Source organism: Monodon monoceros, unplaced genomic scaffold, assembly GCF_005190385.1.
Source record: "Monodon monoceros isolate NGI ecotype Baffin Bay Population unplaced genomic scaffold, NGI_Narwhal_1 Super_Scaffold_17, whole genome shotgun sequence".
NCBI lineage: Eukaryota > Metazoa > Chordata > Mammalia > Artiodactyla > Monodontidae > Monodon > Monodon monoceros.
The window spans coordinates 1,147,994-1,169,148 of record NW_021703773.1 but is presented as its reverse complement, the minus strand read 5'-3'; the positions used below and the strand labels follow the sequence as shown (position 1 = coordinate 1,169,148).

Sequence of the window (21,155 nt, the reverse complement as noted above, 5' to 3'; positions counted from 1 at the left end):
CACGCCTGCTGGGTTCCATTCTGACTGCAGTTGGGGGACCACGAGGCCGTGCTGTCCCCTCACTGGACTGGGCCCCTCCCAGCCTCCGAAAGGCTGGCACCCGCGTGGCCATGGACCTGTGTGCTCGGCTGCAGCCTGGCTTCCTTTGGTGTCCTGCCCTGGCAGTGGCTGGAATGCATTCAGTCAGAGTCTTTTTTATTTTAACCTGTGTCTCCTCAGAGATTACATGTAAAATTATGCCGAGAAGCCTCCCAGCACTCATTTTTGTAGCTACTCAAGAAGATTTAAGCGGGTTTTATGTTCCGATGCGGTGTGTAGTTTTTACACGTGTCTTCAAGCTCCTTACGGTGCGGTGTCGGATCTTACACTCTTGTGGACGACACTCACGCGCTGCTTGAGGTCAATCGGCTAGCTGACTTAGCCAGCTTATTTTGAAGATAGAACGTCATGTGTGCCTAATGATAAATATCAGAAGATCAAACTTATTTTTAATCTTTTATCATTAAATTCACTTTATTAAAAGCCAGTAAGGCTCAGTATAAGGGTGTAGTTGATGCTTCTCAAAATTCTGGATAATGAACACGTTTGAAGAGTAACCCGTTTCTGGCCAGGCTTCAGAGATGGGAGTAAATGAAGTCCAGCACTTATGTATCTGGGTCCCTTTCTGTCTTGTAACCTCAGTCTGAATGTGTCCTTCAAGCAAAGATGACAGCTCCTCTCAAGATGGCCCTTCCCTCAAGATGGTCTCATTCCAGCTTCCAGAACCTTCTCCACTAGCATATTCAGGCCTGGAGATGATAACAGCTCTGCAGTCAGTAGGAGGGGATATTGCTCTCATCCCCGTGTCCTCCTTACACCCTATCATTAAGCTTTGTAAATAGGTCCTTAATACATCTTCTCCAACTAAAAAGAGTAACTCTTTTCTAGCTACATTTTAAGGTCAGAAGCCAAGAGTCTTTGGGGGGCCCTCTGACCTGGTCTTCCGTGAGTTCAGAATCCCTCAGCGGCACTCCTGATACGGCTGTGTGCGTGTGGTGTGTGCGCATGCGTGCCAGGGCGAGCTGCAGCTCCGGGTAGAAAGCTCGCTGTTACTTGCACCTGAAGTCTGCCTCCCTGTAATTTCTACCCAGTGGGTCTAGTTGTGGCCTTTGAAGCAATGGCTGCCTTTGTCTTCTCCGGGTTTGGGAGCTGGGCCTTCACATGACGTCCTGTGGAGTTGGCTGAGCTGATCTTCCCACACCCACACTCCATCAGTTTGGAGAACACCCCGGCGCACAATCCCACGACTGTTGGCAGCGCCCCTCTGGCTCTGGCACTGAAGTGTCTGTGTGGCTGTGGCTCCCTTCAGCCCCCCTGGGTGCGTCTGTGTCCCTCTCTGCCTTCTCTTCGGACCGGCCGAGTGCACTGGCCGATGAAGCATCCATCCTGGGAGGACAGACCAGGCCTGAAGGCAAACCCTGACTCCCAGCAGCCAGTGTGCCTGTTCCCAGGACAAGTTTATAGAAAGTTCCCTCGGCCAGGAAGCTGCCTGGAGCCTGGGGCGGGGCCCTGAGGTTAGCTTTAGCACACAGGCCGGTCGATAGAGAGCTGAGCTTGGCGAGATGGTGCCCCCACCGGAGGGCTGTCTGCTCAGGGGACAGCCAAGTCCTCCTTGCAGGACTCCGGAGCCTGGAAGAAGGATTCTCTTGGGTGCATATGACTAATTATTATGACTGATTATTGCCTTAGTGTCACAAGGATGGAAAGTAATTAACAGTAGGAACAAAATTAGAAGGGAAATATTGTTGAAAAAAGAAAAACCTTTACAAGTCTCCAAAGTGGAAGTGCTGAAATGAATGTCATTCTAGTTAATGTTTTAAAAACAAAAATCCAGGGGTCCTTTCTCTTGCCTGTCACTGTTCAGATGCCTGCTGTAGCACGTGGGCAGGAGAGGGTGGTCAGGGAGACTGGTTCCTTGGGGACAAGGAGGGCCTGTGTGTGCACCGGACACTGGACCAGATGGAGGGATAAGAGGAACCTGGCTTCATGGAGAGAAGAATCTTAGTCCCACAGAGATAGAAATAGAGACCAGGACAGTGGGCCAAGAAAGGCTTTCCAGATGGAAGGCGCTTGAGCAGAGGCTGACAGGGGAGTCTGCTCCGTGGACCAGGGGCTTCCGAGCACGTTGAGGTCTCTGAAAAATTGGGATGATAGAGGGTACTCAAGCCTGGGGTATTTAATTCCGGGTCAGAACTTGGTAAAGGTGGCATTTCAAGTTGGCCAGCAGAGAATGGATTGTTCAGAGCGTGGCTTTAGGACAACTAACCAAACAGCAGAAAAGATTTAATTCTGACTTTACACCAAAACCCAAAGTAACCTCTGGTCAATTAAATATTTAAATGCCATTAAATTGACCATAAGAGTATTGGGAGAAAATATAAGGGGCTAATTATTCAATATCTGATGTTGTCTTTATGAAGTCCTTTCCATCCCAGGAGTGGAAACTGTTAACTGTGATTGGCACTGAATATGGAACTATGAGTGATTTTTATTTCCTTCTTTTGGATTCTCTCCGTTTTATAAATTTTTGTATTTTGTAAATTTTTATATAGTTAGCATTTTTTAATGTTTTCTTTAAAAATTCAACAAAATATATTTTTTGCTTTTATAATTTAAACCTGACTTTTAAGTTTATAAAAGTGACACGTGGCTATTATGAGATGTTTAAACAGTAGAACACAACCAGGAGTAAATTATTTAAAAATTCACTTTTGGCCCTGCTTCCCTAAATTAGCCATTTTTAACATTAATTGAACATTCTAGGCACCTTTCTTTGCATATACACAGATAGAAAAATAACATGCTTGAAATGTAATTAAGCATGAGACATGCAATATGTTCTATTTTTAATTAAAGTATTAAATTTTACTTTACTTAAATTTATAGAAGAGAATCTGAAGTATAACAGAAGAAATTGCTGATCTTTGAGAAAATGTTTCTATGCTATAGAAGATCCCTCTAAAATTAAAAAAGTGACTTTACAAACCAGAACATATTGGAATCATTATGTATTTTTACTCCATATTTTAGTTTTAGACTACATTGGTTGAAAAATTATAATAAGAAGAGGAGAGCAGCACAGTTATATTTTCTCGCTCTCCTGGTCCCATCTCCGCATTTGCTCTATCATTTCTTTTTCCTTTAAAGTACTTTTTTTTTTTTAACATCTTTATTGGAGTATAATTGCTTTACAATGGTGTGTTAGTTTCTGCTTTATAACAAAGTGAATCAGTTATACATACACATATGTTCCCATATCTCTTCCCTCTTGCGTCTCCTTCCCTCCACCCTCCCTATCCCACCCCTCCAGGTGGTCACAAAGCACCGAGCTGATCTCCCTGTGCTATGCGGCTGCTTCCCAATAGCTATCTATTTTACATTTGGTAGTGTATGTATGTCCATGCCACTCTCTCACTTTGTCACAGCTTACCCTTCCCCCTCCCCATATCCTCAAGTCCATTCTCTAGTAGGTCTGTGTCTTTATTCCCATCTTGCCCCTAGGTTCTTCGTGCCTTTTTTTTTTTTTTTAGATTCCATATATATGTGTTAGCATATGGTATTTGTTTTTCTCTTTCTGACTTCACTCTGTATGACAGACTCTAGGTCTGTCCACCTCACTACAAATAACTCGATTTTGTTTTTTTTATGGCTGAGTAATATTCCATTGTATATATGTGCCACATCTTCTTTATCCATTCATCCGATGATGGACACTTAGGTTGCTTCCATGTCCTGGCTATTGTAAATAGAGCTGCAATGAACATTTTGGTACATGACTCTTTTTGAATTATGGTTTTCTCAGGGCATATGCCCAGTAGTGGGATTGCTGGGTTTTATGGTACTTCTATTTTTAGTTTCAACATTGTGAAAATGACTCTATTACCCAAAGCAATCTACAGATTTAATGCAATCCCTATCAAACTACCACTGGCATTTTTCACAGAACTAGAACAAAAAAATTCACAATTTGTATGGAAACACAAAAGACCCCGAATAGCCAAAGCAATCATGAGAATGAAAAACAGAGATGGAGGAATCAGGCTCCCTGACTTCAGACTATACTACAAGGCTACAGTGATCAAGACAGTATAAAAACATAAAAACAGAAATATAGATCAATGGAACAGGATAGAAAGCCCACGCACATATGGTCACCTTATCTTTGATAAAGGAGGCAAGAATATACAGTGGAGAAAAGACAGCCTCTTCAATAAGTGGTGCTGGGAAAACCGGACAGGTACATGTAAAAGTATGAGATTAGAACACTCCTAACACCATACACGAAAATAAACTCAAAATGGATTAAAGACCTAAATGTAAGACCAGACACTATCAAACTCTTAGAGGAAAACATAGGCAGACACTCTATGACATCAATCACTGCTCTATCACCTTTACCTCGTCACGGTTTGCAGCCCTTACACTTCGCATTGTAACCACAGCTCCTGTGTGTTAAGTGGATTTCGTGCATTCATCAGCTGTCCTCCAACGGCGGCTTCTTCATTCCTGAGGTTTGGGTTGTCTGGATTTCATGGTCAAGACATTTCTTCAAGGAGGGTCATGAGTGCTTGGGAATAGAATGTCTGCTTGTTATCTGCACAGTTTAAGAATGACGCGACTGGGCTTAAAACTCTGGATACACTTTCTTTCTTTAGGACCTTGTAGAGGTTCTTCTGCATCTGTTGATACAGTGGTCTGATGATACCGTGGAGAAGTGTTAGGAAAGCTTTATTTTGTCTCTCCTGAAAATGACGGAAGAATGCCTTCCTTCGCTGTGAATCGTGATCACTTAATCAGCATATGTCTCACTCAGCTCAGTGCCTATTGTTCTCTCTCCTGTAATTCAGTTTCCTTGTTTGTTTTGTGGATTCTTTCATTTCAGGGAACTTTTTCTGGTGTTCTAATTTTGAGTACTTCTCCTGCTTTGGATTTGATTTCTCTGCTTCTCAGACCCAGTTGTGCATTCCATAGGTTTTCTCCACTCACTAGCTTCTCTCTAGTTTTTAATGCATTAGTCTTTTATCTGCTTTCATGTAAGCCTTTCCTTTATGTGAGTAATCTGATTTTCAGATACATCTATTCTGTACCTCGCTGTTTCTAATTTACTTCTTCTGTTTCTTTTGGTTATCACGTTATTTTTCTGAGCACAGAATGTGCTTCTTAATCATAATCTGTTATTTATATCATTTCCTCTTTGAACTTTTTTTATTGAATTCACATTTTTATTAAGAAAGTGTGAAACATTTGTAAGATGTTTTCTTCAATTAGAGTTATAGTTTCTCTCAGACTAGGTTTTTCTTTCGCATTTTGAACACTCTTGCTTTCTGAATGCCCTCTCTTTCTTCCTTTAACTTTGCTGTTGTCCATCAGATGTGGCTCTCTGCTGTTTGTCTTCGTCCCTCTTGCGTGCGGCGTGCTTTCTGCCGCTCTGACGTTGTAGTGGTGGGTTGTCCTTGGCTGTCCCCCACCCTGACTGAGGGCTGTGTCACACTCCCAGCTGTATTTTGTGTTCTCCTCACGTTCATCGTGGTCTGGAAGAGCAGGTGAAGGAGGAGACAGCTCCACTGGCCTTTGTGCACCTTTCTTAGAGGCTCCAGATTCCTGCAGCCCCTCCGGGCCTTGGGGCGGGTGTGTGGTGGTACCAGCCTCACTCTACCTGGTTGTGGGTGGACCTTCGTCCTAAACGGTGGAGGGGGGATCCTTCGGCTCCCAGCAGGGGCCTCTGTTAAGGGCTGAGGCTAAAACGTCAGAGGGAATCGGCCTCCGTTCGTTTTCCTCTCTCATCTTACCCACCGGTTGTTTTCAGCTCTTTCCACTCCCACAGGTAAAAATGGGGAATAAAGATGAGGTTTTGGCCCTGTATTTGCTGGGTGGGCGGGGAGGGGTCTGGCTGTCAGTGCCCCTCGCCCCGGCTCCTCTTCCGGCTCTTATGAAGGATATTGACTTAATGCGATGCCTTTTCCCCTCTGGTCCTGCCACACCTGCCTCTTTGCGGGGGTTAGTTCACCGAGCATCATTAGGATGGCCCTGCTTCCTTCGCCACTTCCCACACGATGTGGAGGGACCAGATACCCCGCTGCGGCCGTCCCTGCGTGGAGACCCCGCCCCGGAGCCAGGGCCCCTGTCCCCCAGCCTTCTCGTCTGCTGCACACCTCCAGCCCCTCTTCTGCAGCACTTGTGGAGCTGGAACCACGAGGCTACTGTGGACTCTTCCATTTCTTTCCTTGGCCTCCTCTTTGTGACGTTTATGGCAGATTGTATCTCTTTTCTTGGCCATTTGTTGGCAAGATTTTTGCCATTTTCCACTATTTTGGGTACATGGTTGCAATGATCACCACTTGAGGTTATTTAAAACATTATTCTCCCAGTGCATCTCCTTTAAAATGTAAACAACCTTTGCTCTGACACCATTTGGCTGAGGACTTTTACAAGTCACTTCATACATCTGGGCTTTAGCATCTTCTATAACATCAAAGTACTGGTCCACATGAGTCCCTTTCACCTCTGATGCTGGTTGTTAGGTTTTTAATTTCCCACTTCAGTATCAGTTTGCTAAGTATTCAGCTAGAAAAGACCCAAATGGCTAAGAATTATAACAAATATGTCTTCTTGGACAGAAGATATCGATGTAGAGCCTGGAATCCCCCAGAGAGAGCAGGCCTGGTCACAAGACACAAAGAGCTCTGAGGAAGGCTGGATCTGAGAAATCGCTCACTTGGGGTGATGACTGGGCATGGGGTGCCATCTGCAAGGACCAAGGACCAAGCTTTCCTGGTCCAGAACTGTGTCCGGGGTGGGGTGGACCCCCGTGCAAAATTGATTCCTGGGTTTCTGGAGTTCATGGCCTAAGGTATTTATTATGATTGCTCTTCTATTCTCATGATTATTAGAACCATCTCAACAAATCCTAAGAATTATTTGTGTTTATAAAAAATACAAATTCCATAAAACCATTTTTATAAAGGTCAGTGGGCAAGTACTCAGTAACAGTGTGGAACGGGGGTCAAGTACACCTGGGCGCTGGGACTGAGGGGAGCAGTGCAACTTGTCAGAAACACCAGCTCTGAACCCCCTGGCAGGCAAGGGGGAGAGAGAAAAAGAAAGCCTAGTTTCCTTCAGCCTCAGTGGTGAGAAGGAAGCTGCTATTTGTTGGGTGAGACAAGATTTTCCTAGCCCTAGACCCTAAGGGCCTTTATTTAAGAGGCCATGAACAAGAAAGGGTGATGTTCTGGGATTTACAGGAAGTTAGGAGCCTAAGCACAGGGAGATCATCTTGGTGCTCTGTGACTGCCTAGACGGGGGTGGGGGGGGAATAGGGAGGGTGGGAGGGAGACGCACGAGGGAGGGGATATTGTGATGTATGTGTATGCATAGCTGATTCACTTTGTTATAAAGCAGAAACTAACACACCATTGTAAGCAATTATACTCCAATAAAGATGTTAAAAAAAAAAGAAGTTAGGAGGCTAAAGCTCCTCATAACTTGTCCCCTTCCTGAATGGCAATGACACCCGGATGTGCCCTGAGGAGAGGTATGGACCCTCTGGTCAGTTGCTGTGGGGCTGCTTTGGGGCCTTCGTGCTCCGGGCTCCACTGTTGCTATGGAGATAAGATGGCGCTTTGCTCCAGCAGCCTCTTCCTCCCTTGCTCTCTGGTGGTCCTGATCCCTGGATGAGCATCGTAGGCTCCATGTGCCATTTCCCCTCCCAGGACGGCTTTACGCGTGGCCAGGAGTAGAGGGGGTGCCCCCAGGAGAACTTGCTTCAGATTCAGTTCCCTTTGCCCAGTGGTGTGTTGCTTAAACCCACCTCCCCCTCCTCCTTCTCTCTTTTTTAATCCCCTCGTTCTGCCTTTCTTGAAACTATTCTCACGTTTGCTTTTTGGCTGCTCAGTTTCCCTTGGCATCTGGCTTATCGGTTTTAAGCTCATCTATTGTTTTATTGTGTACTTTGTTCGCAGTAGCAGGAGGACCCTCACAGTAACAAAACTATAGATGGTCTTAGTGTCTTTGTCTCTGAGCCTCTCCTAGAAAAAAAGGATTTCTATGGAAATGATTTTTTGTGATTTTCAAAGATCTTTCTCGGTTAATTCCAAGTTTGCTTGATTTTTATTCTGACTTCTTCCAGCTGGACTGAGAACCCTTTTCTATGTTGCTGTGGGTCTTCTCAGACTTTGCTGGTTATTTCTGTTTTAATCTGTCCCTTTCTCCTTCCTCTGACACTTCTCTTGGTCCCTCCCTCGGCATTTATGACATTTAAAGGTAGTATCAGGGACATCTTTTACTTGAATTTTCTTCAGCAATTTTTAAAATCCTTTTCCTGCTTAGCACCGTTAAGATGTTTTTGTGGACACTTCTGGATCTTGAAGAAACAGTGACTGTGGACTCTCTGAGACTGAAGTGGGGCTGCAGCATGGGCTCAGCCGGCATGTGTGCTGTGGACCAGCTGAGCCCTGCCGTGCGGTGTGCTGGGCCTCACCCGCAGGCTGCGACCCAGGAGGTGCTCGGTCTTCGTTGTGTTTCCCAGAAGGAAAACTAGCGTACCTTTCCCAGTACCGTCCTCCACCCCTGCCTCGCTCCACTAGCTTTCGTCAGGCAGCCCCTTCTCTGCTCAGACCCCAGTGTTGCACCCAGGAAAGTTTTATGGTTTACATGTTTGAGAAACGCGAATCTACATCATTCACCTTATTTCCATAAAAGTTTCTCTGTGGGACCTGCTAAAAGTTGTTTTTCACTTCATTTGAGCCACAGATTATGTAGAAACATCCATTCAAGAGAAGAAAATGGTCAGTTGGCAATGGTCCCATTTGCTGTTCTGAAACGTGCAACCAGGAGAGCACGTCCCGATGGCTTGGCTGAGGGTCACTGTTCACTCCCACATCTCAGCTTGTCAGATAACGGTGTCCAGGAGTTGTGTGTCACTTCAGCGTGGGGTGCAGGAGCGGGGAGAACCCACCAAAGCAAAAGAAGAACGTCATTTTCTAAAGCCTGATGATGACAGGCCCCCACCACTCTCTGTTCCCTCCTCCGTCCCTTTGTGCCTGAACACATTTCTTCCTGGTGTCCTCGACGACCAGAGGGAGAGATGGTAGCCTGACAGGCTGTTATGTGTTATTTCATTTGCATGGGACATAATTAAAGCCTAAACAGGGTTTCTTCTCATACCTGATATACCTGAGTAGCAGATTAGAGAAGAATCGGGACGTGATTTCCTTGCATCTGCGCCTTCTCAGCCAGGAGAGCCCTTTCCCTGGTCCTCTCCAGTTGCGTGGCGTCTACTCACCTGTCCAGGCTCGGCCTGGATGCTGCCTTGGCCTTGGTACCCGTCCCCATCACCCATCAGAAATGAGTCACGTCTCCGCCGCACTCCCCTGGCTCATTAGACCTGTTACTGCCGTTATTCTGTCCCGCCTTGTCCTGTGCTCTTCAGGTGCCCATTCCTTCCTGTCAAGTCCCTGATGCAGGAAGGGTGACCAGTTGTCCCAGTTTGCTTTGAGGTGTTTCCTGGGATGTGGACTTTCAGTGCTAAACCCTGGAGAATCCCAGGCAAACCTGGATGGTCCCCCTACGGGGCCATACACGATGATTCTTTTAAAATCTTACTCCAATGAGAATTACGCATCACACAGCAAAGGGACTGAATAATGTTTGTCATTGAAACTGTGTTTCCACAGGCTACTCAGCCCAGGGTATAAGAACAGGTCACGTAACTATGAGAAACATGGTTTTCCTGCTCTCTCTCACCTTCTGTGGCGAGATGTTCAGACTCCTGTGCCCTCTGATCTTTGTCCGACTTACCAGGGAGGTCTCACACAAGGTCAGATACACTTCAGCCTCCGCTAACTGCCGGGTCGGCTGCGTGGTGCAAACTCAGTGCTTCTCACAAGAACAGCATCGTTGGTCCTCACGGATGCTGAGGGGCTTTGGTGCTGCCATGCTCACTGCCAGCAGCATCTGTCCTCCACTTGGCCATGCCCACTACCCAGCTTTGTGCTGGGGTCCTGAGTGGTAGGACCAGAGCCATGAGGCATCCTGGGTGCATCCCTCACCCTCGCCAAGGAAACCTGAGGTACCAATACCGGGCTGGTCCTGAGGGAAAGTGGGCTGCATGCCTAGGTGTGCAGGACATTGGAACCCCTTTTCTTACCTGTACAGGTAGGGTGTGAATGACAGTCAAGGGCCTCTTTCCACGGTGCGGTTGTACAGATTAGTAGCAGAACTCAGAGACCGTGACGTGCTCTCAGCCTCTTGGGAAATAAAAATATAGGTGTTTAAGTGGCTGTGATCCATGTGTTCTGGCTGAAAAGATATCTTATTTAGTCTCTATACTCTGTGTTACAATATCCTGGGTGAGAAGGAACTGTTGTTTCCTCTCTAAAGTCCTAAAAAGATAAGGTCTTGGTGACATAGAAACAGAATTTTTAGGCTTCCAGGTTAAGGTGGAAGATAGTCCAGTGCGGAGCTAAAGCAGTGGAGCCCGGCGAACCGAAGAGCTTCCCAGAGGGTTCTTAGGAAGTTGGGTTCCCTGAGGTTCGTCCCAACACCGCCACCCTGCTGTTACAGAAACGAGCTAACAGGGCACCTGAGTCGGCTCCAAGGACCTAGGCAGTGTGGGTCCAGGTACAGATAATTACACCAGAACACATCTCTGTGCCCACAGTCACCCATGTGCACAACTCTTGCTTACACATCTTTCTGGGGATGGAGTCCAGTGAGAAGTGTTTTGAAAAATATGAACGTTACAAGATCATCAGACATTTGGTGATGGTGTTTCTCTCCAGCAGTGTGTGTTGGCTGCAGTGTAGATAGCTTTAAGCATGCAATCTCCAATCAGATGGAGAACTACTCAAGGGTAGAAATGGCCTACTCCTTTTTTAAGATTTATTGTTTGGTTAGGGAAGGAAGGAATAAATGAATAAATAGAAAGGGACCTGGAGGTGGCCCTCAGAACAAATTCTGCTTTGCCTTTTCGGGAAGCCTGAGCTGGTGAATGAAAAGTAAAGGTCCAGTGTGTCTCTATTTTATTCCTTGAAAACAGGAAGTCCTTTGATGGATTTTAAAATGCCAACAAAGATGTTACTAGAAAAAACAAGAATGTTTTTTATTCAGGCTCAGCGGGTGACCCTCTGCTGATTCTGGGATGGATTTGTCCAACTGCCCACACTTTTAAAGCATAGTTTTTCGAGCACTTGGTGCTGTGTGTGGGCTTTTATTCTGCCCTGGCAAAGGAAGTTACAGCGTCATCTGGCAGGTTTGCAGAAGGGATCTTTTATGTACAGGGAATTTTGTGCTCGGTGGGTGGTAGCTCTGTCTGCAGGGCTGAGGCTGGGGGAGCACGCAGTTCTGAAGCAGGAATAGCACCTGGCCCCATTCCTGGTCCCTTGTCTGCTTCTCGGAGCCCCGCCCTCCATCTGCTTTTAGAATCAGCTCTTCCCTTCCTTCCTCTGGAAAGAGAGGGAATTCTCCGAGCCAAACCTCTGACTAGGTGAGCCCTGGTGCCTCTGCCCAGGGTCAGTAGAATCTTCCCCAGTACTTCTTCCCTCTGGATTCTCTCCTCCTCCTCTCTGCCGTCCCAAACCCGGCCCATCCTTCAGGGTTCCAGCCATCCAGCCCACAGGCTTGGCCGTGCTTTCTGAATTCTGTGAACTTTTTTTTTTTTTTTTTTGTGATACGCGGGCCTCTCACTGTTGTGGCCTCTTCCGTTACGGAGCACAGGCTCTGGACACGTAGGCTCAGCGGCCATGGCTCACGGGCCTAGCTGCTCCGCGGCATGTGGGATCCTCCTGGACTGGGGCACGAACCCGTGTCCCCTGCATCGGCAGGCGGCCTCTCAACCACTGCGCCACCAGGGAAGCCCTGAATTCTGTGAACTTTTATCAACGCCACGATGTGTCTGATAATTTCATTTGAGCTCATTTATTTCTCAAGTAAGGTTTTTGAGTGCAGGAACAGTATCTTCTCTGATCTTCCCAGAAACCCCAGGTAGGCAGTCCCTCCTTCTTGATGTCACGATAAAAATCACTGCATAAATGGGCCTCTGCAGTTAGAGATCGGAGACCCCGAAAGACTCTGATATGGATTGTTTTCAGGGGTTCAGGGAAGTTGCAACACAACGATAAAAGGAATGAAATGGGAGGGCATGCAGAGTATCAGCGTATCACAAATACCATCCTGCCAGTAGAATCATTCCATTCATTTGCTTTCAGAAATCTGCTAAAATCACACACACACGTACATATCTGTACACACATATGTTTTACACATAAACACATTTTTATACACATATATTTACATATACATCCATATACACACATCAACACACATTACGCACGTGATACACACATGTGTATGAAGTAAACCCTCAGCAGAGGACAGGGCCTGGGCAAATAACAGATATGCTTTGGTGGGGAAGGCAGGTGTAGGCCTGGCCCCGCCCAGGAGGGCTGCTGGGAGCCTGGCGTGTGTGTGCCGGGTGCCTGGGACCAACAGCCACAGAGAGGAGCAGTGAAGGAATCTGCCTAGGGAGGGTGAGGTACAGCAGCTATGCTTTTGGACCATTGCCCCTCCACACAGCCATGACACTGGGTGTCCCCAGGGTTTCTAGGGTCCCAAACAAATAAATGTCTTTCTACCTTTGCTCGTTCAGTCTCTAAGCCTATTTGTGTTGCACACACGAGAAAAGGCAAGGATGAGGAATACAGCCTCACCCTCGCTGGACTTCAGTGTTCTCATCTGTACATTGGGCTTTGTGTCTTCTGTACTTTGTAGATTTCTTGTGGCAGAGAAGGGTACAGACCCAGGGCCATTCTAGACACTGGATCCAGGCCCTGATGGGCTGGACCTGAGGCAGGTTGAGCCTGTGGCCTCTTGCATCTTGAGCTTTCGTTGACCAGATCTGCATGTTTAAATTTCATGGTTTTCTTGGTAAGAGAAATAGGAATACAGGTGATGGCGAGAGCCAGCCAGAATGTCCTGTCCCCTCTCTGCTCTCCTGGCAGCCCAGTTCCCTCCCTGGACTCTTTTGCACTTTACAGAATAGGTATTTGTTTCAGCTTTGCCTGTTGCTGTGAACACAGGACCAGACATCCATGTTTTGTTTTCTAGGGAGATGTGCATCCAGCAGGATGGGAGAGTTCATCTCACCGTCGTTTACTTTGGAAAAGAAGAAATGAATGAGGTCAAAGGAATACTTGAAAACACTTCCAAGTAAGTCTGATGTGGAGCCATGGTGGGGAGTCTGGAACCTTAACGCGGGAGGAGATACCTGAGCTCATGCAAGCCGTTTTCACTGTGGGCGACCCAACCCGAGAGAGTGACGGGCTGGCCTTTTGCGTGTGGTGGTGTCGGGGGTGGGAGTTCTGCGCCCTCCTTCCTGGGGACCACCTGCCTCACACCCGCCCTCATTGTGAGGAGTGTCAACTCGGACAGTGGAGACAACTGCCCGGAGCACCCGGGGTGGGGGGCAGGGCTCCTCCGGCCCCTGCCTGACACAGCAGGTTTGGGGACCGCACATGGCAGGGGTGGACTTGGGGAGCACAGCCATGCAGGGAGCTCCTTCTCAGTCCCCACTCGTCAAGGTTCGCTCTCATCCACTTAGCAAATGGCCTCACCCTTCTGACTGTCACTCGTTCTGCATTTTGAGAGATCGGGGCCAGTGATGCTGGGGAGGGACCCTAGATTAACAGAAGCTGTTTAACCAACACTTTTGGACCGAGAGCTCTGGATTTTTACCTCGTTCATCAGTTACGTGGAGGATGAAATGTATTCAAAAGCAGAAGAGAGGGGTTTTTCTTACGAGAAGAAATGGACAAGCACGTATTTAATGAGTACATATCTGTGGCATTTTCTACTGGTGAGGAAGCTGGCGGCACTGCCCACTCCCTCTGGTTCGCAAGCTGCAGGTGAACGACGAGGTGGGTGGTTTCTCCATAGGTGCAGCTTGGAGGGTGGTCAGAGGTACTGGGGGCAGAAGTCGTCTGAGTAGGTCCGTATGGTCTGAATATAAGCAAGTCCCTCTGTTTTGAGTCTTTGGTAAATGGTAATAGGATGATATTCAAAGGATAAGATGCCGACACTGAGTGCACTTTTTGTATTTATTTTCAGGCTTTGTTACCAATTTTGTGTTACGAGCACAAGATCAGAATGCTAATTATTATTCAAACATCTGAAGCAGTGCACTGGTCAAATTTTGTCCACACTTTTGTAAATAAAGTTTTATTGGCTAGCAGGCGTGCTCATCTGTTTCTGTATTAGTTATGGCTGCTTTCGGGCTACAGCTGCAGGGCTGAATAGTTGTGACAGATACAGTGTGACTCGCAAAGCTGAACTCTTTACTATCTGGTCCTTTACAGAAAAAGTTTGCTGACCTCTGTTCTAAAGCAATAAGGAGTTAAAAGAGTTTAAAACTAGCACCAGCTTAAAGCTATGGCACCTGTTGAAGGGAGATCAAAGGGAATAAAATAATTCAATATCCTAAATGTAAGTGAAGTAGAAATCTCTCGACTCCATTGCATTGCAATATCCTTTTCATCTCTGCTTAGGAGTGAGGAGTGTGTTATTAGAATTCACGTCCTCTGCCCAGTGGATAGGGTTTAACATCTCTGCAAGTAGCCACCCCCTGGGTGTGGACCTTTTTCAAGTTTCCCAGATGATTCTGACATGCAGCCAGGATTGAGAACGATTGTTTGGGAAAGTGGCGCCCCCCCCCCCCCCGCTCCCCGCCCCAGGGGCTGCCCGAGGGAGGCCTTGGTTGCAGCCAGCTGCCTCCTTTCGGGGTATTTTGAAGTAGAGATCCAGGTGATTCGAAAGCCCAGCCAGGACTGAGATATCAGTCCTGTTGGCTCTGGCACCTTCCGAGGACATCAGAAGGTGATCAGATGTCTGATAGATACGTGTAACCAACTTTCCACGAGTCTGATGGACGAGTGGAAGGCCAGTTGAGACAGTGTTACAGGGAATACCCTTTCTAGTGGCCGGAGCGCCCAGGATTCTATCAAGGCATTCTCCGCCGTATCACATGACCTGGCAAGCTGAATTCGCAATCAGAAGGTTGTGTGGTGAGCAAAGAATGAATCTGAACGAGAAAAGTAAAATCATTTGAGGGGTAGGGGTGGCTTGGAAAGTTTCCAGAGATGAAGCTACCCGTGATGGGGACTTCGTCTGGAGCCCGAGTCAGTGCAGAAGCTTCGGCGAATTCATTGGAGCGCCATTTTCCGTGTTGATTCCTCTGTCTGTTCACTGGCGACACTGCAGTGTTGATGTCACTGATGCCGTGGGGTGTGTCCTGCCTCTTCCAGGGCGTTGCTCTAGGAATGCCCTGCCCTCTGCCCCCAGCCTGAGCTGATTTCCCACGGCCGCCTGCAGCCCCACCGTCCAGATGAAGTTCCTCATCACCCACTGTCCCAGCCTGGTACCCAAGCTGGCTCTTACTTCTAACTTTGTTTTGATGATTTACTGCCCCACAGCCAGATGGGGGCGCAGTTTACCCTTTGTCTTCACGCCCATTATTCTCTCAGGTTTGGCCTTCCCTCCATCCTCCTTCCTATTTCCTCAGACCCCCTACCTGTGCGTCCGCACCCAGGTCCCCACTCTGGAGCTCATCCTGACCTGTGCTCTCCTCCCTGAACTGTAACCATACGCCCCTTCAGCATCTCTTATCTGTGGCGCTTGGCATATGATTTGCCTGCTGTCCTCACCAGATTATAAGCTGCTTAGTAGGACTGTGTCGCATGCTTCTGAAACTCCAGCCCTTGGCACTGGGCCTCACTCAGGTTTAAAATGTTCAGTGTTCATTCATCAGGAGAAGGACAATGTCAGGTGTGTAGTAGATTTGTACACATTGTAATCTATATAAAACACATATACGAAGCTTTAATTAAATACCATTTTTGTCATTCTCTTAAGATGCTAGAGCTTTTATTCAAATGCATCTTATCTTTGAATAATATAATAACCATTGTTATTAACGTGAGTGATGTCATTTAATATTCACAGCAACCCTATGAGATAGAAGCTGTTATTAACCCCACTTCTTAGATGAAGAAATGGAGGCTTAGAGAGGTTGTTACTCAGGCTGCCACCCCTGCCCAGGCAGACAGCTAGATCTGAACCTCGTCTGTAACTCCTGGACTCCCAGTCTTAACATTGCACCAAATTCTCACTCCAAAAACCGATCATTGTTCATTGAGAATAATAAGATTTGAAACCAGTTTAAATGAAATTTATTTCATTTGGCTATCAGCATTGTGATCAAACTGTTCTAAATCTAGCTAATGTATATATTTTAAGAATATCTTGAAAAACCCCAGTTTAGTGACTAGCATGCAGTGTCTGTGTCTCTCGGTTTACGCTTACTCTGTCGAGCTTTACGTCTCAGTTGATTGCTGTAGAGCAGTGTTTTGCAAACTACGGTTTGTGATTCATTAGAGGGTTGTGAAATTGATTTAGTGGGTTAGGTGCAGTGTTTTTAAAAAATCAAAATAGAATAGAAGATTATCAGAATACATCACAAGTATTAAAGATAAATATTGTTTCATGAAACTTTAATTTCAGAGTGTGTGTGTGTGTGTGCACGTGTGTGCATGCGCTGTGTCATGATTTATAATATATTCTTTAGAAAGGGTAAGGGCTGTGGTCAAAATATTTAGAAGCCACTGACGTAGATAACAGTACAAATCAGTTCTCAATATCTGATTTTTATTCCACAGAGTTTTTCATACTAAGCTTCAGTTAATCTCAGATTACACCCTAGCTCAGTGGTTCTCACATATAAATGTACTTTGAATAACCTGGGGTGCTTTTTAAAATACAGATTCCTGAGATCCAGCCCCAGAAATTCTGAGTCATTAGGCCTGAGATGAAGCCTGGGAACCAACACTGAGAATGAGCTCAACCTGTGATGCTGATGTGGGTGGTCCATGGCCCACATTTTGAGGAATTCTGGCCTAGGTGGACATTTGCTTGGAGCTATGTATTAGGAAATTTTAAAAAATTCATACTGGTTGGTGGATTTGCATGAGTTATAATTTACTGCATGGTATCTTCATCTTTGTCCACTCGTCGGGACACAAAGGCATATTTCAGTAGAATCACCTCTGACATTGAAGCACTAGAACTGAGATACTGCCCTGTCCTGCAAGTATGTGTCTGAGAGAGGGTTTTTGTGTGTGTGTGTTGTCAGGAAAATGCTCTGTTGCCATGGTGTTGTCCACATTTCATGCCTCTTTGAAGGGATTTGTTTGACGTGTACCCTCAGGAACATTTTATCAGGACATCCCAAAAGAAAGTTGGGGGAAAAGTTGTCTGAAATTTGAGAATTGTTGCTTTGTTTTAATTTTTTTTGCGGTACGCGGGCCTCTCACTGTTGTGGCCTCTCCCGTTGTGGAGCACAGGCTCCTGACGCGCAGGCTCAGCGGCCATGGCCCACGGCCCCAGCTGCTCCGCAGCATGTGGGATCTTCCCGGACCGGGGCACGAACCCGCGTCCCCTGCATCGGCAGGTGGACTCTCAACCACTGCGCCACCAGGGAAGCCCTTGTTTTAATATTTTTTCATAAACAAGGACGTTTTAGATAAGAATCTCATCTGCTAAAATGAAAACCGCTACACAGTGAATTCCTTCCTAGAAGATAAAGAGTCTTGGACCCCAGGAAGCACCTCACAGGTGAAGGCAGCACCTAGGCCTGTGGCCATCCCACTGGGCATCTGCCAGAGAAGGGGCTAAGCATGACTCTGCTTGGTGACCAGCTTTTTGTGGAGATGTGCCTGTATTTTTAGGTATTCCAAGTTGTTCTTTGGGGGATTCAAACATGGCATATAGATTATAGTATTGTGACAGTGTTAACTTTCTTGAGTGTCATTATTACATTGTTACAATGTTATAAAGGAGAGTGTCCTGGTTCTTGGGGAGTACTTATCTTTGAAAGTGAAGTTGCCATGATGTCTGTAACTTCAAATGGTTCAGAGGAAGGAAGGAAGGAAGGGAGGGAGGGAGGGGGGATATATGGCAAAACTTTAACACTTGGTGAATCTGGATGATGGTATATGGGTACTTTACTATGCTTACAACACTTCTAAAGGTTTAAATTTTTTCCAAGTAAAACATTGGGGGAAAATATATTATGGAAAAAATTAAATGATATTAAGTTCATACAATGGAATATAATGCAACAGTTAAAAAAAGGTGATATCAGTGAAAATGGTGGAATAAAGAGCTTGCAAAATTCTCCTCCATAAAAGCAGTGAGAAAATTACTAAAAATTCTCAGAATCAACTTTTTTAAGAACTATGGAAATTAAAGTTTGCAACAGTCTGGAAAGCGTTTATCCAAATGACTGAATTTTGGTGTGAACAGGGAGCTTTGTGAACTTTGACTTGCCCCATTTCACCTCCGCCCCCAGCTCTTCAGTAGCCTTGAGGACCAGCAGCCCATAAGAATCACAGCCGGGCAGACCCTGCTCACAAGGTTGTCTTCATTTGACCTGACTCAGAGGCCTCCCCGTGGAACCTTTTATCCAGGGGTATTTGACAAAAAAACAATTATAGGAAGTTTTTACCTTTGTGGCTGCCTGAGGTGTAGATAAGAGTTGGGGCAAACAGTAGACTAACCAAAAAGCTCAGAAGGTGAATCTGAGGAGTGAGATCTCCAAAGGGGCTTTGAAAGCTCCAGCACGTTCCTGGGGATCCAGAGGCTGTGCTCATACTTAGGAAAGACCTGAGCAGGCCCTTACTTTTTACCTCTGACTGATCTTAAGGCTCTGTGCAAGAAGGAAGTAAAGGCTCAGGTAAGTTGTTACCTGCTTGGCTGTGTGTTGATGACATACCCCACCATGCTCACAGAGTCCCCACCATGCACAGAGTCCCCTGGCCAAGACTGGGAGACTTATTGGTTCCAGACATTTAAGGAAATCCCTGCTTAATCATTAGCTTACCACTAAGTGGTCACACACAAGAGTACACTTTACAGAATTAGTTCAGGAAAGTCACAAAACAAACAAACAGCAACAATAGCCAAACCCTGAGGGGGGTGGAGATTCTGATTTCCAGGGCTGCCACATTACATTATTTAAAATGTTTAGCTTTAGGGCTTCCATGGTGGCGCAGTGGTTGAGAGTTAGCCTGCCGATGCAGGGGACACGGGTTCGTGCCCTGGTCTGGGAAGATCCCACATGCCGCGGAGCGGCTGGGCCCGTGAGCCATGGCTACTGAGCCTGCGTGTCCAGAGCCTGTGCTCCACAACGGGAGAGGCCACAGCGGTGAGAGGCCCGCGTACCAAAAAAAAAAAAAAAAAAAAATGTTTAGCTTTAAACAAAAAATTATGAGGCATGCAAAGAAACAAGAAAATATGGCTCATGCACACAGAACAAAATCAATCATTAGAAATTGTTCCTGAGGAAGCACAGGTGTTGTACTTACTAGACAAAGACATTGTCAACTGTATTAAATATGTTCAAAGAGTTAAAAGAGATCATGTTTAAAACACAAAGAAAAGTATGAGAACCATGTCTCACCAAATATAGAGAGATCAGTTACAAAAAGAACCAAATAGGAAGTCTGGAGTTGAAAAGTACAATATTTAAAATAAAAAAAATTCACTGTGGGGCCTCAACATCAGGTTTGAACAGGCAGAAGAAAGAATCAGTGAACTTTAAAATAGGTCAACTGATATATGATATAGTTTGAGAAACAAAAATAAAAAAGAATGAAGTAATAGAAAACCTCAGAGACCTGCAGGATACCGTCAAGCATGCCAACATAGACACAATGGGAGTACCAGGATAGGAGAGAAAGAGGCAGGAAAAAATATCTGAAGAAATAATGGCCCCAGACTCCCTGTATTTGATGAAAACATGAATCTACACATCCAAGAAGCTCAAAAACTCCAAACAGGAAAACTCAAAGAAATGCACATTAGACATATCACAGTCAAATGGTTGAAAAACAAAGAGAGAAAGAATCTGTGTTACTGAGTCCAAGCTCATACTGCTTACTGCACAACAGGCCAATACATCAAGAGACAAATTGTTGGGGCAAGGAAGGAATAACGACTTTATTTGGAAAGCCAGCAGACCTAGAAGATGGTGGACTAGAGTCCTAAAGAACCATCTTTCCTGAGTTAGAATTCAGGTTCCTTTTATACTAAAAGGGGAGGGGGTGTGGTTAGTTGTTGCAAACTTCTTAGTGCTGGAATCCTTTGTTCTTGCAGCTGTCCATGTAGGTCAGGTAGGTCAGGTAACGTTGTTCCTGTAAACCTCCAACAAGACAAATGTTGTTCTCTGTTCTGCAACTTTTTATCTCTATATGAATGGAAAAGAGTTATACCTTTAAAGGTCAGAGCCTTGAGAATGGGCTACCCTGTATATTTCAGGCTATAGCCAACGTATTTAATTTCTAGCAAAAGCAGTAGAATACAAAGAAAGTAAAAGAAACAGATCCAATATGGAATCAGATTTGTTCTTCCCTATTACATAAGCAGCAAGAGTGAAGCAACTCATCAGGTCCATGGGATCCTTAATGAGATGGAAAGTGGGGTGGCATATTCAAAGTGCTGAAAGTAAAGTACTGGCAACCAAGAATTCAATATTCAGCAAAACCATCCATCAAAATTGAAAGAAAAATTAAGACATCCTCAGTTAAGAACTGAAAGACTTTATCACTAGTAAACCTACCCCACAAGAAATAATGAAAGGAGTCCTTGAGGCTGACATGAAAGGACACTGGACACAAACTCAAATCCATGTGAAGAAATACAGAGGGCCAGTAAAAGTTACTACATAGGGAAATATGAGACACAGTATAAATGTGTTTTTTGCTTATGCTTTTTTCCTGTCTGATGTAAAAGTAAAAAGATAACTGCATAAACCAGTAACTATAAATCTGTATTGATAGACACACAACTGATTTTTTGTATGTTATTTTGTTTCCTGCAACTTTACTGAATTCATTTATTAGTTAAAATGGTTTTTCAGTGAAGTCATTAGGGTTTTCTATAGATAGTATCATGCCATCTGCAAATAGGGACAGTTTTACTTCTTCCTTTCCAATTTGGATGCATTTTATTTCCTTTTGTTGCTTAACTGATCTGGCTAGGACTTCCAATACTGTACTGTATAAAAGTGGCGA

At 45.5% G+C, this 21,155-nt stretch overlaps 1 protein-coding gene across 8 annotated transcripts in view; it reads left to right on the top strand.

The window, feature by feature from the left end:
- CSGALNACT1 (chondroitin sulfate N-acetylgalactosaminyltransferase 1) overlaps positions 1 to 21,155 on the top strand; it is a 261,032-nt gene that overhangs the window by 219,733 nt on the left and 20,144 nt on the right. For all 8 annotated transcript variants that reach the window (XM_029226614.1, XM_029226616.1, XM_029226612.1 and 5 more), the window contains one exon: positions 13,141 to 13,242. In XM_029226614.1, coding sequence (XP_029082447.1) covers positions 13,141 to 13,242 — 102 coding nt within the window. The remainder of the gene's footprint in view (positions 1 to 13,140; positions 13,243 to 21,155) is intronic.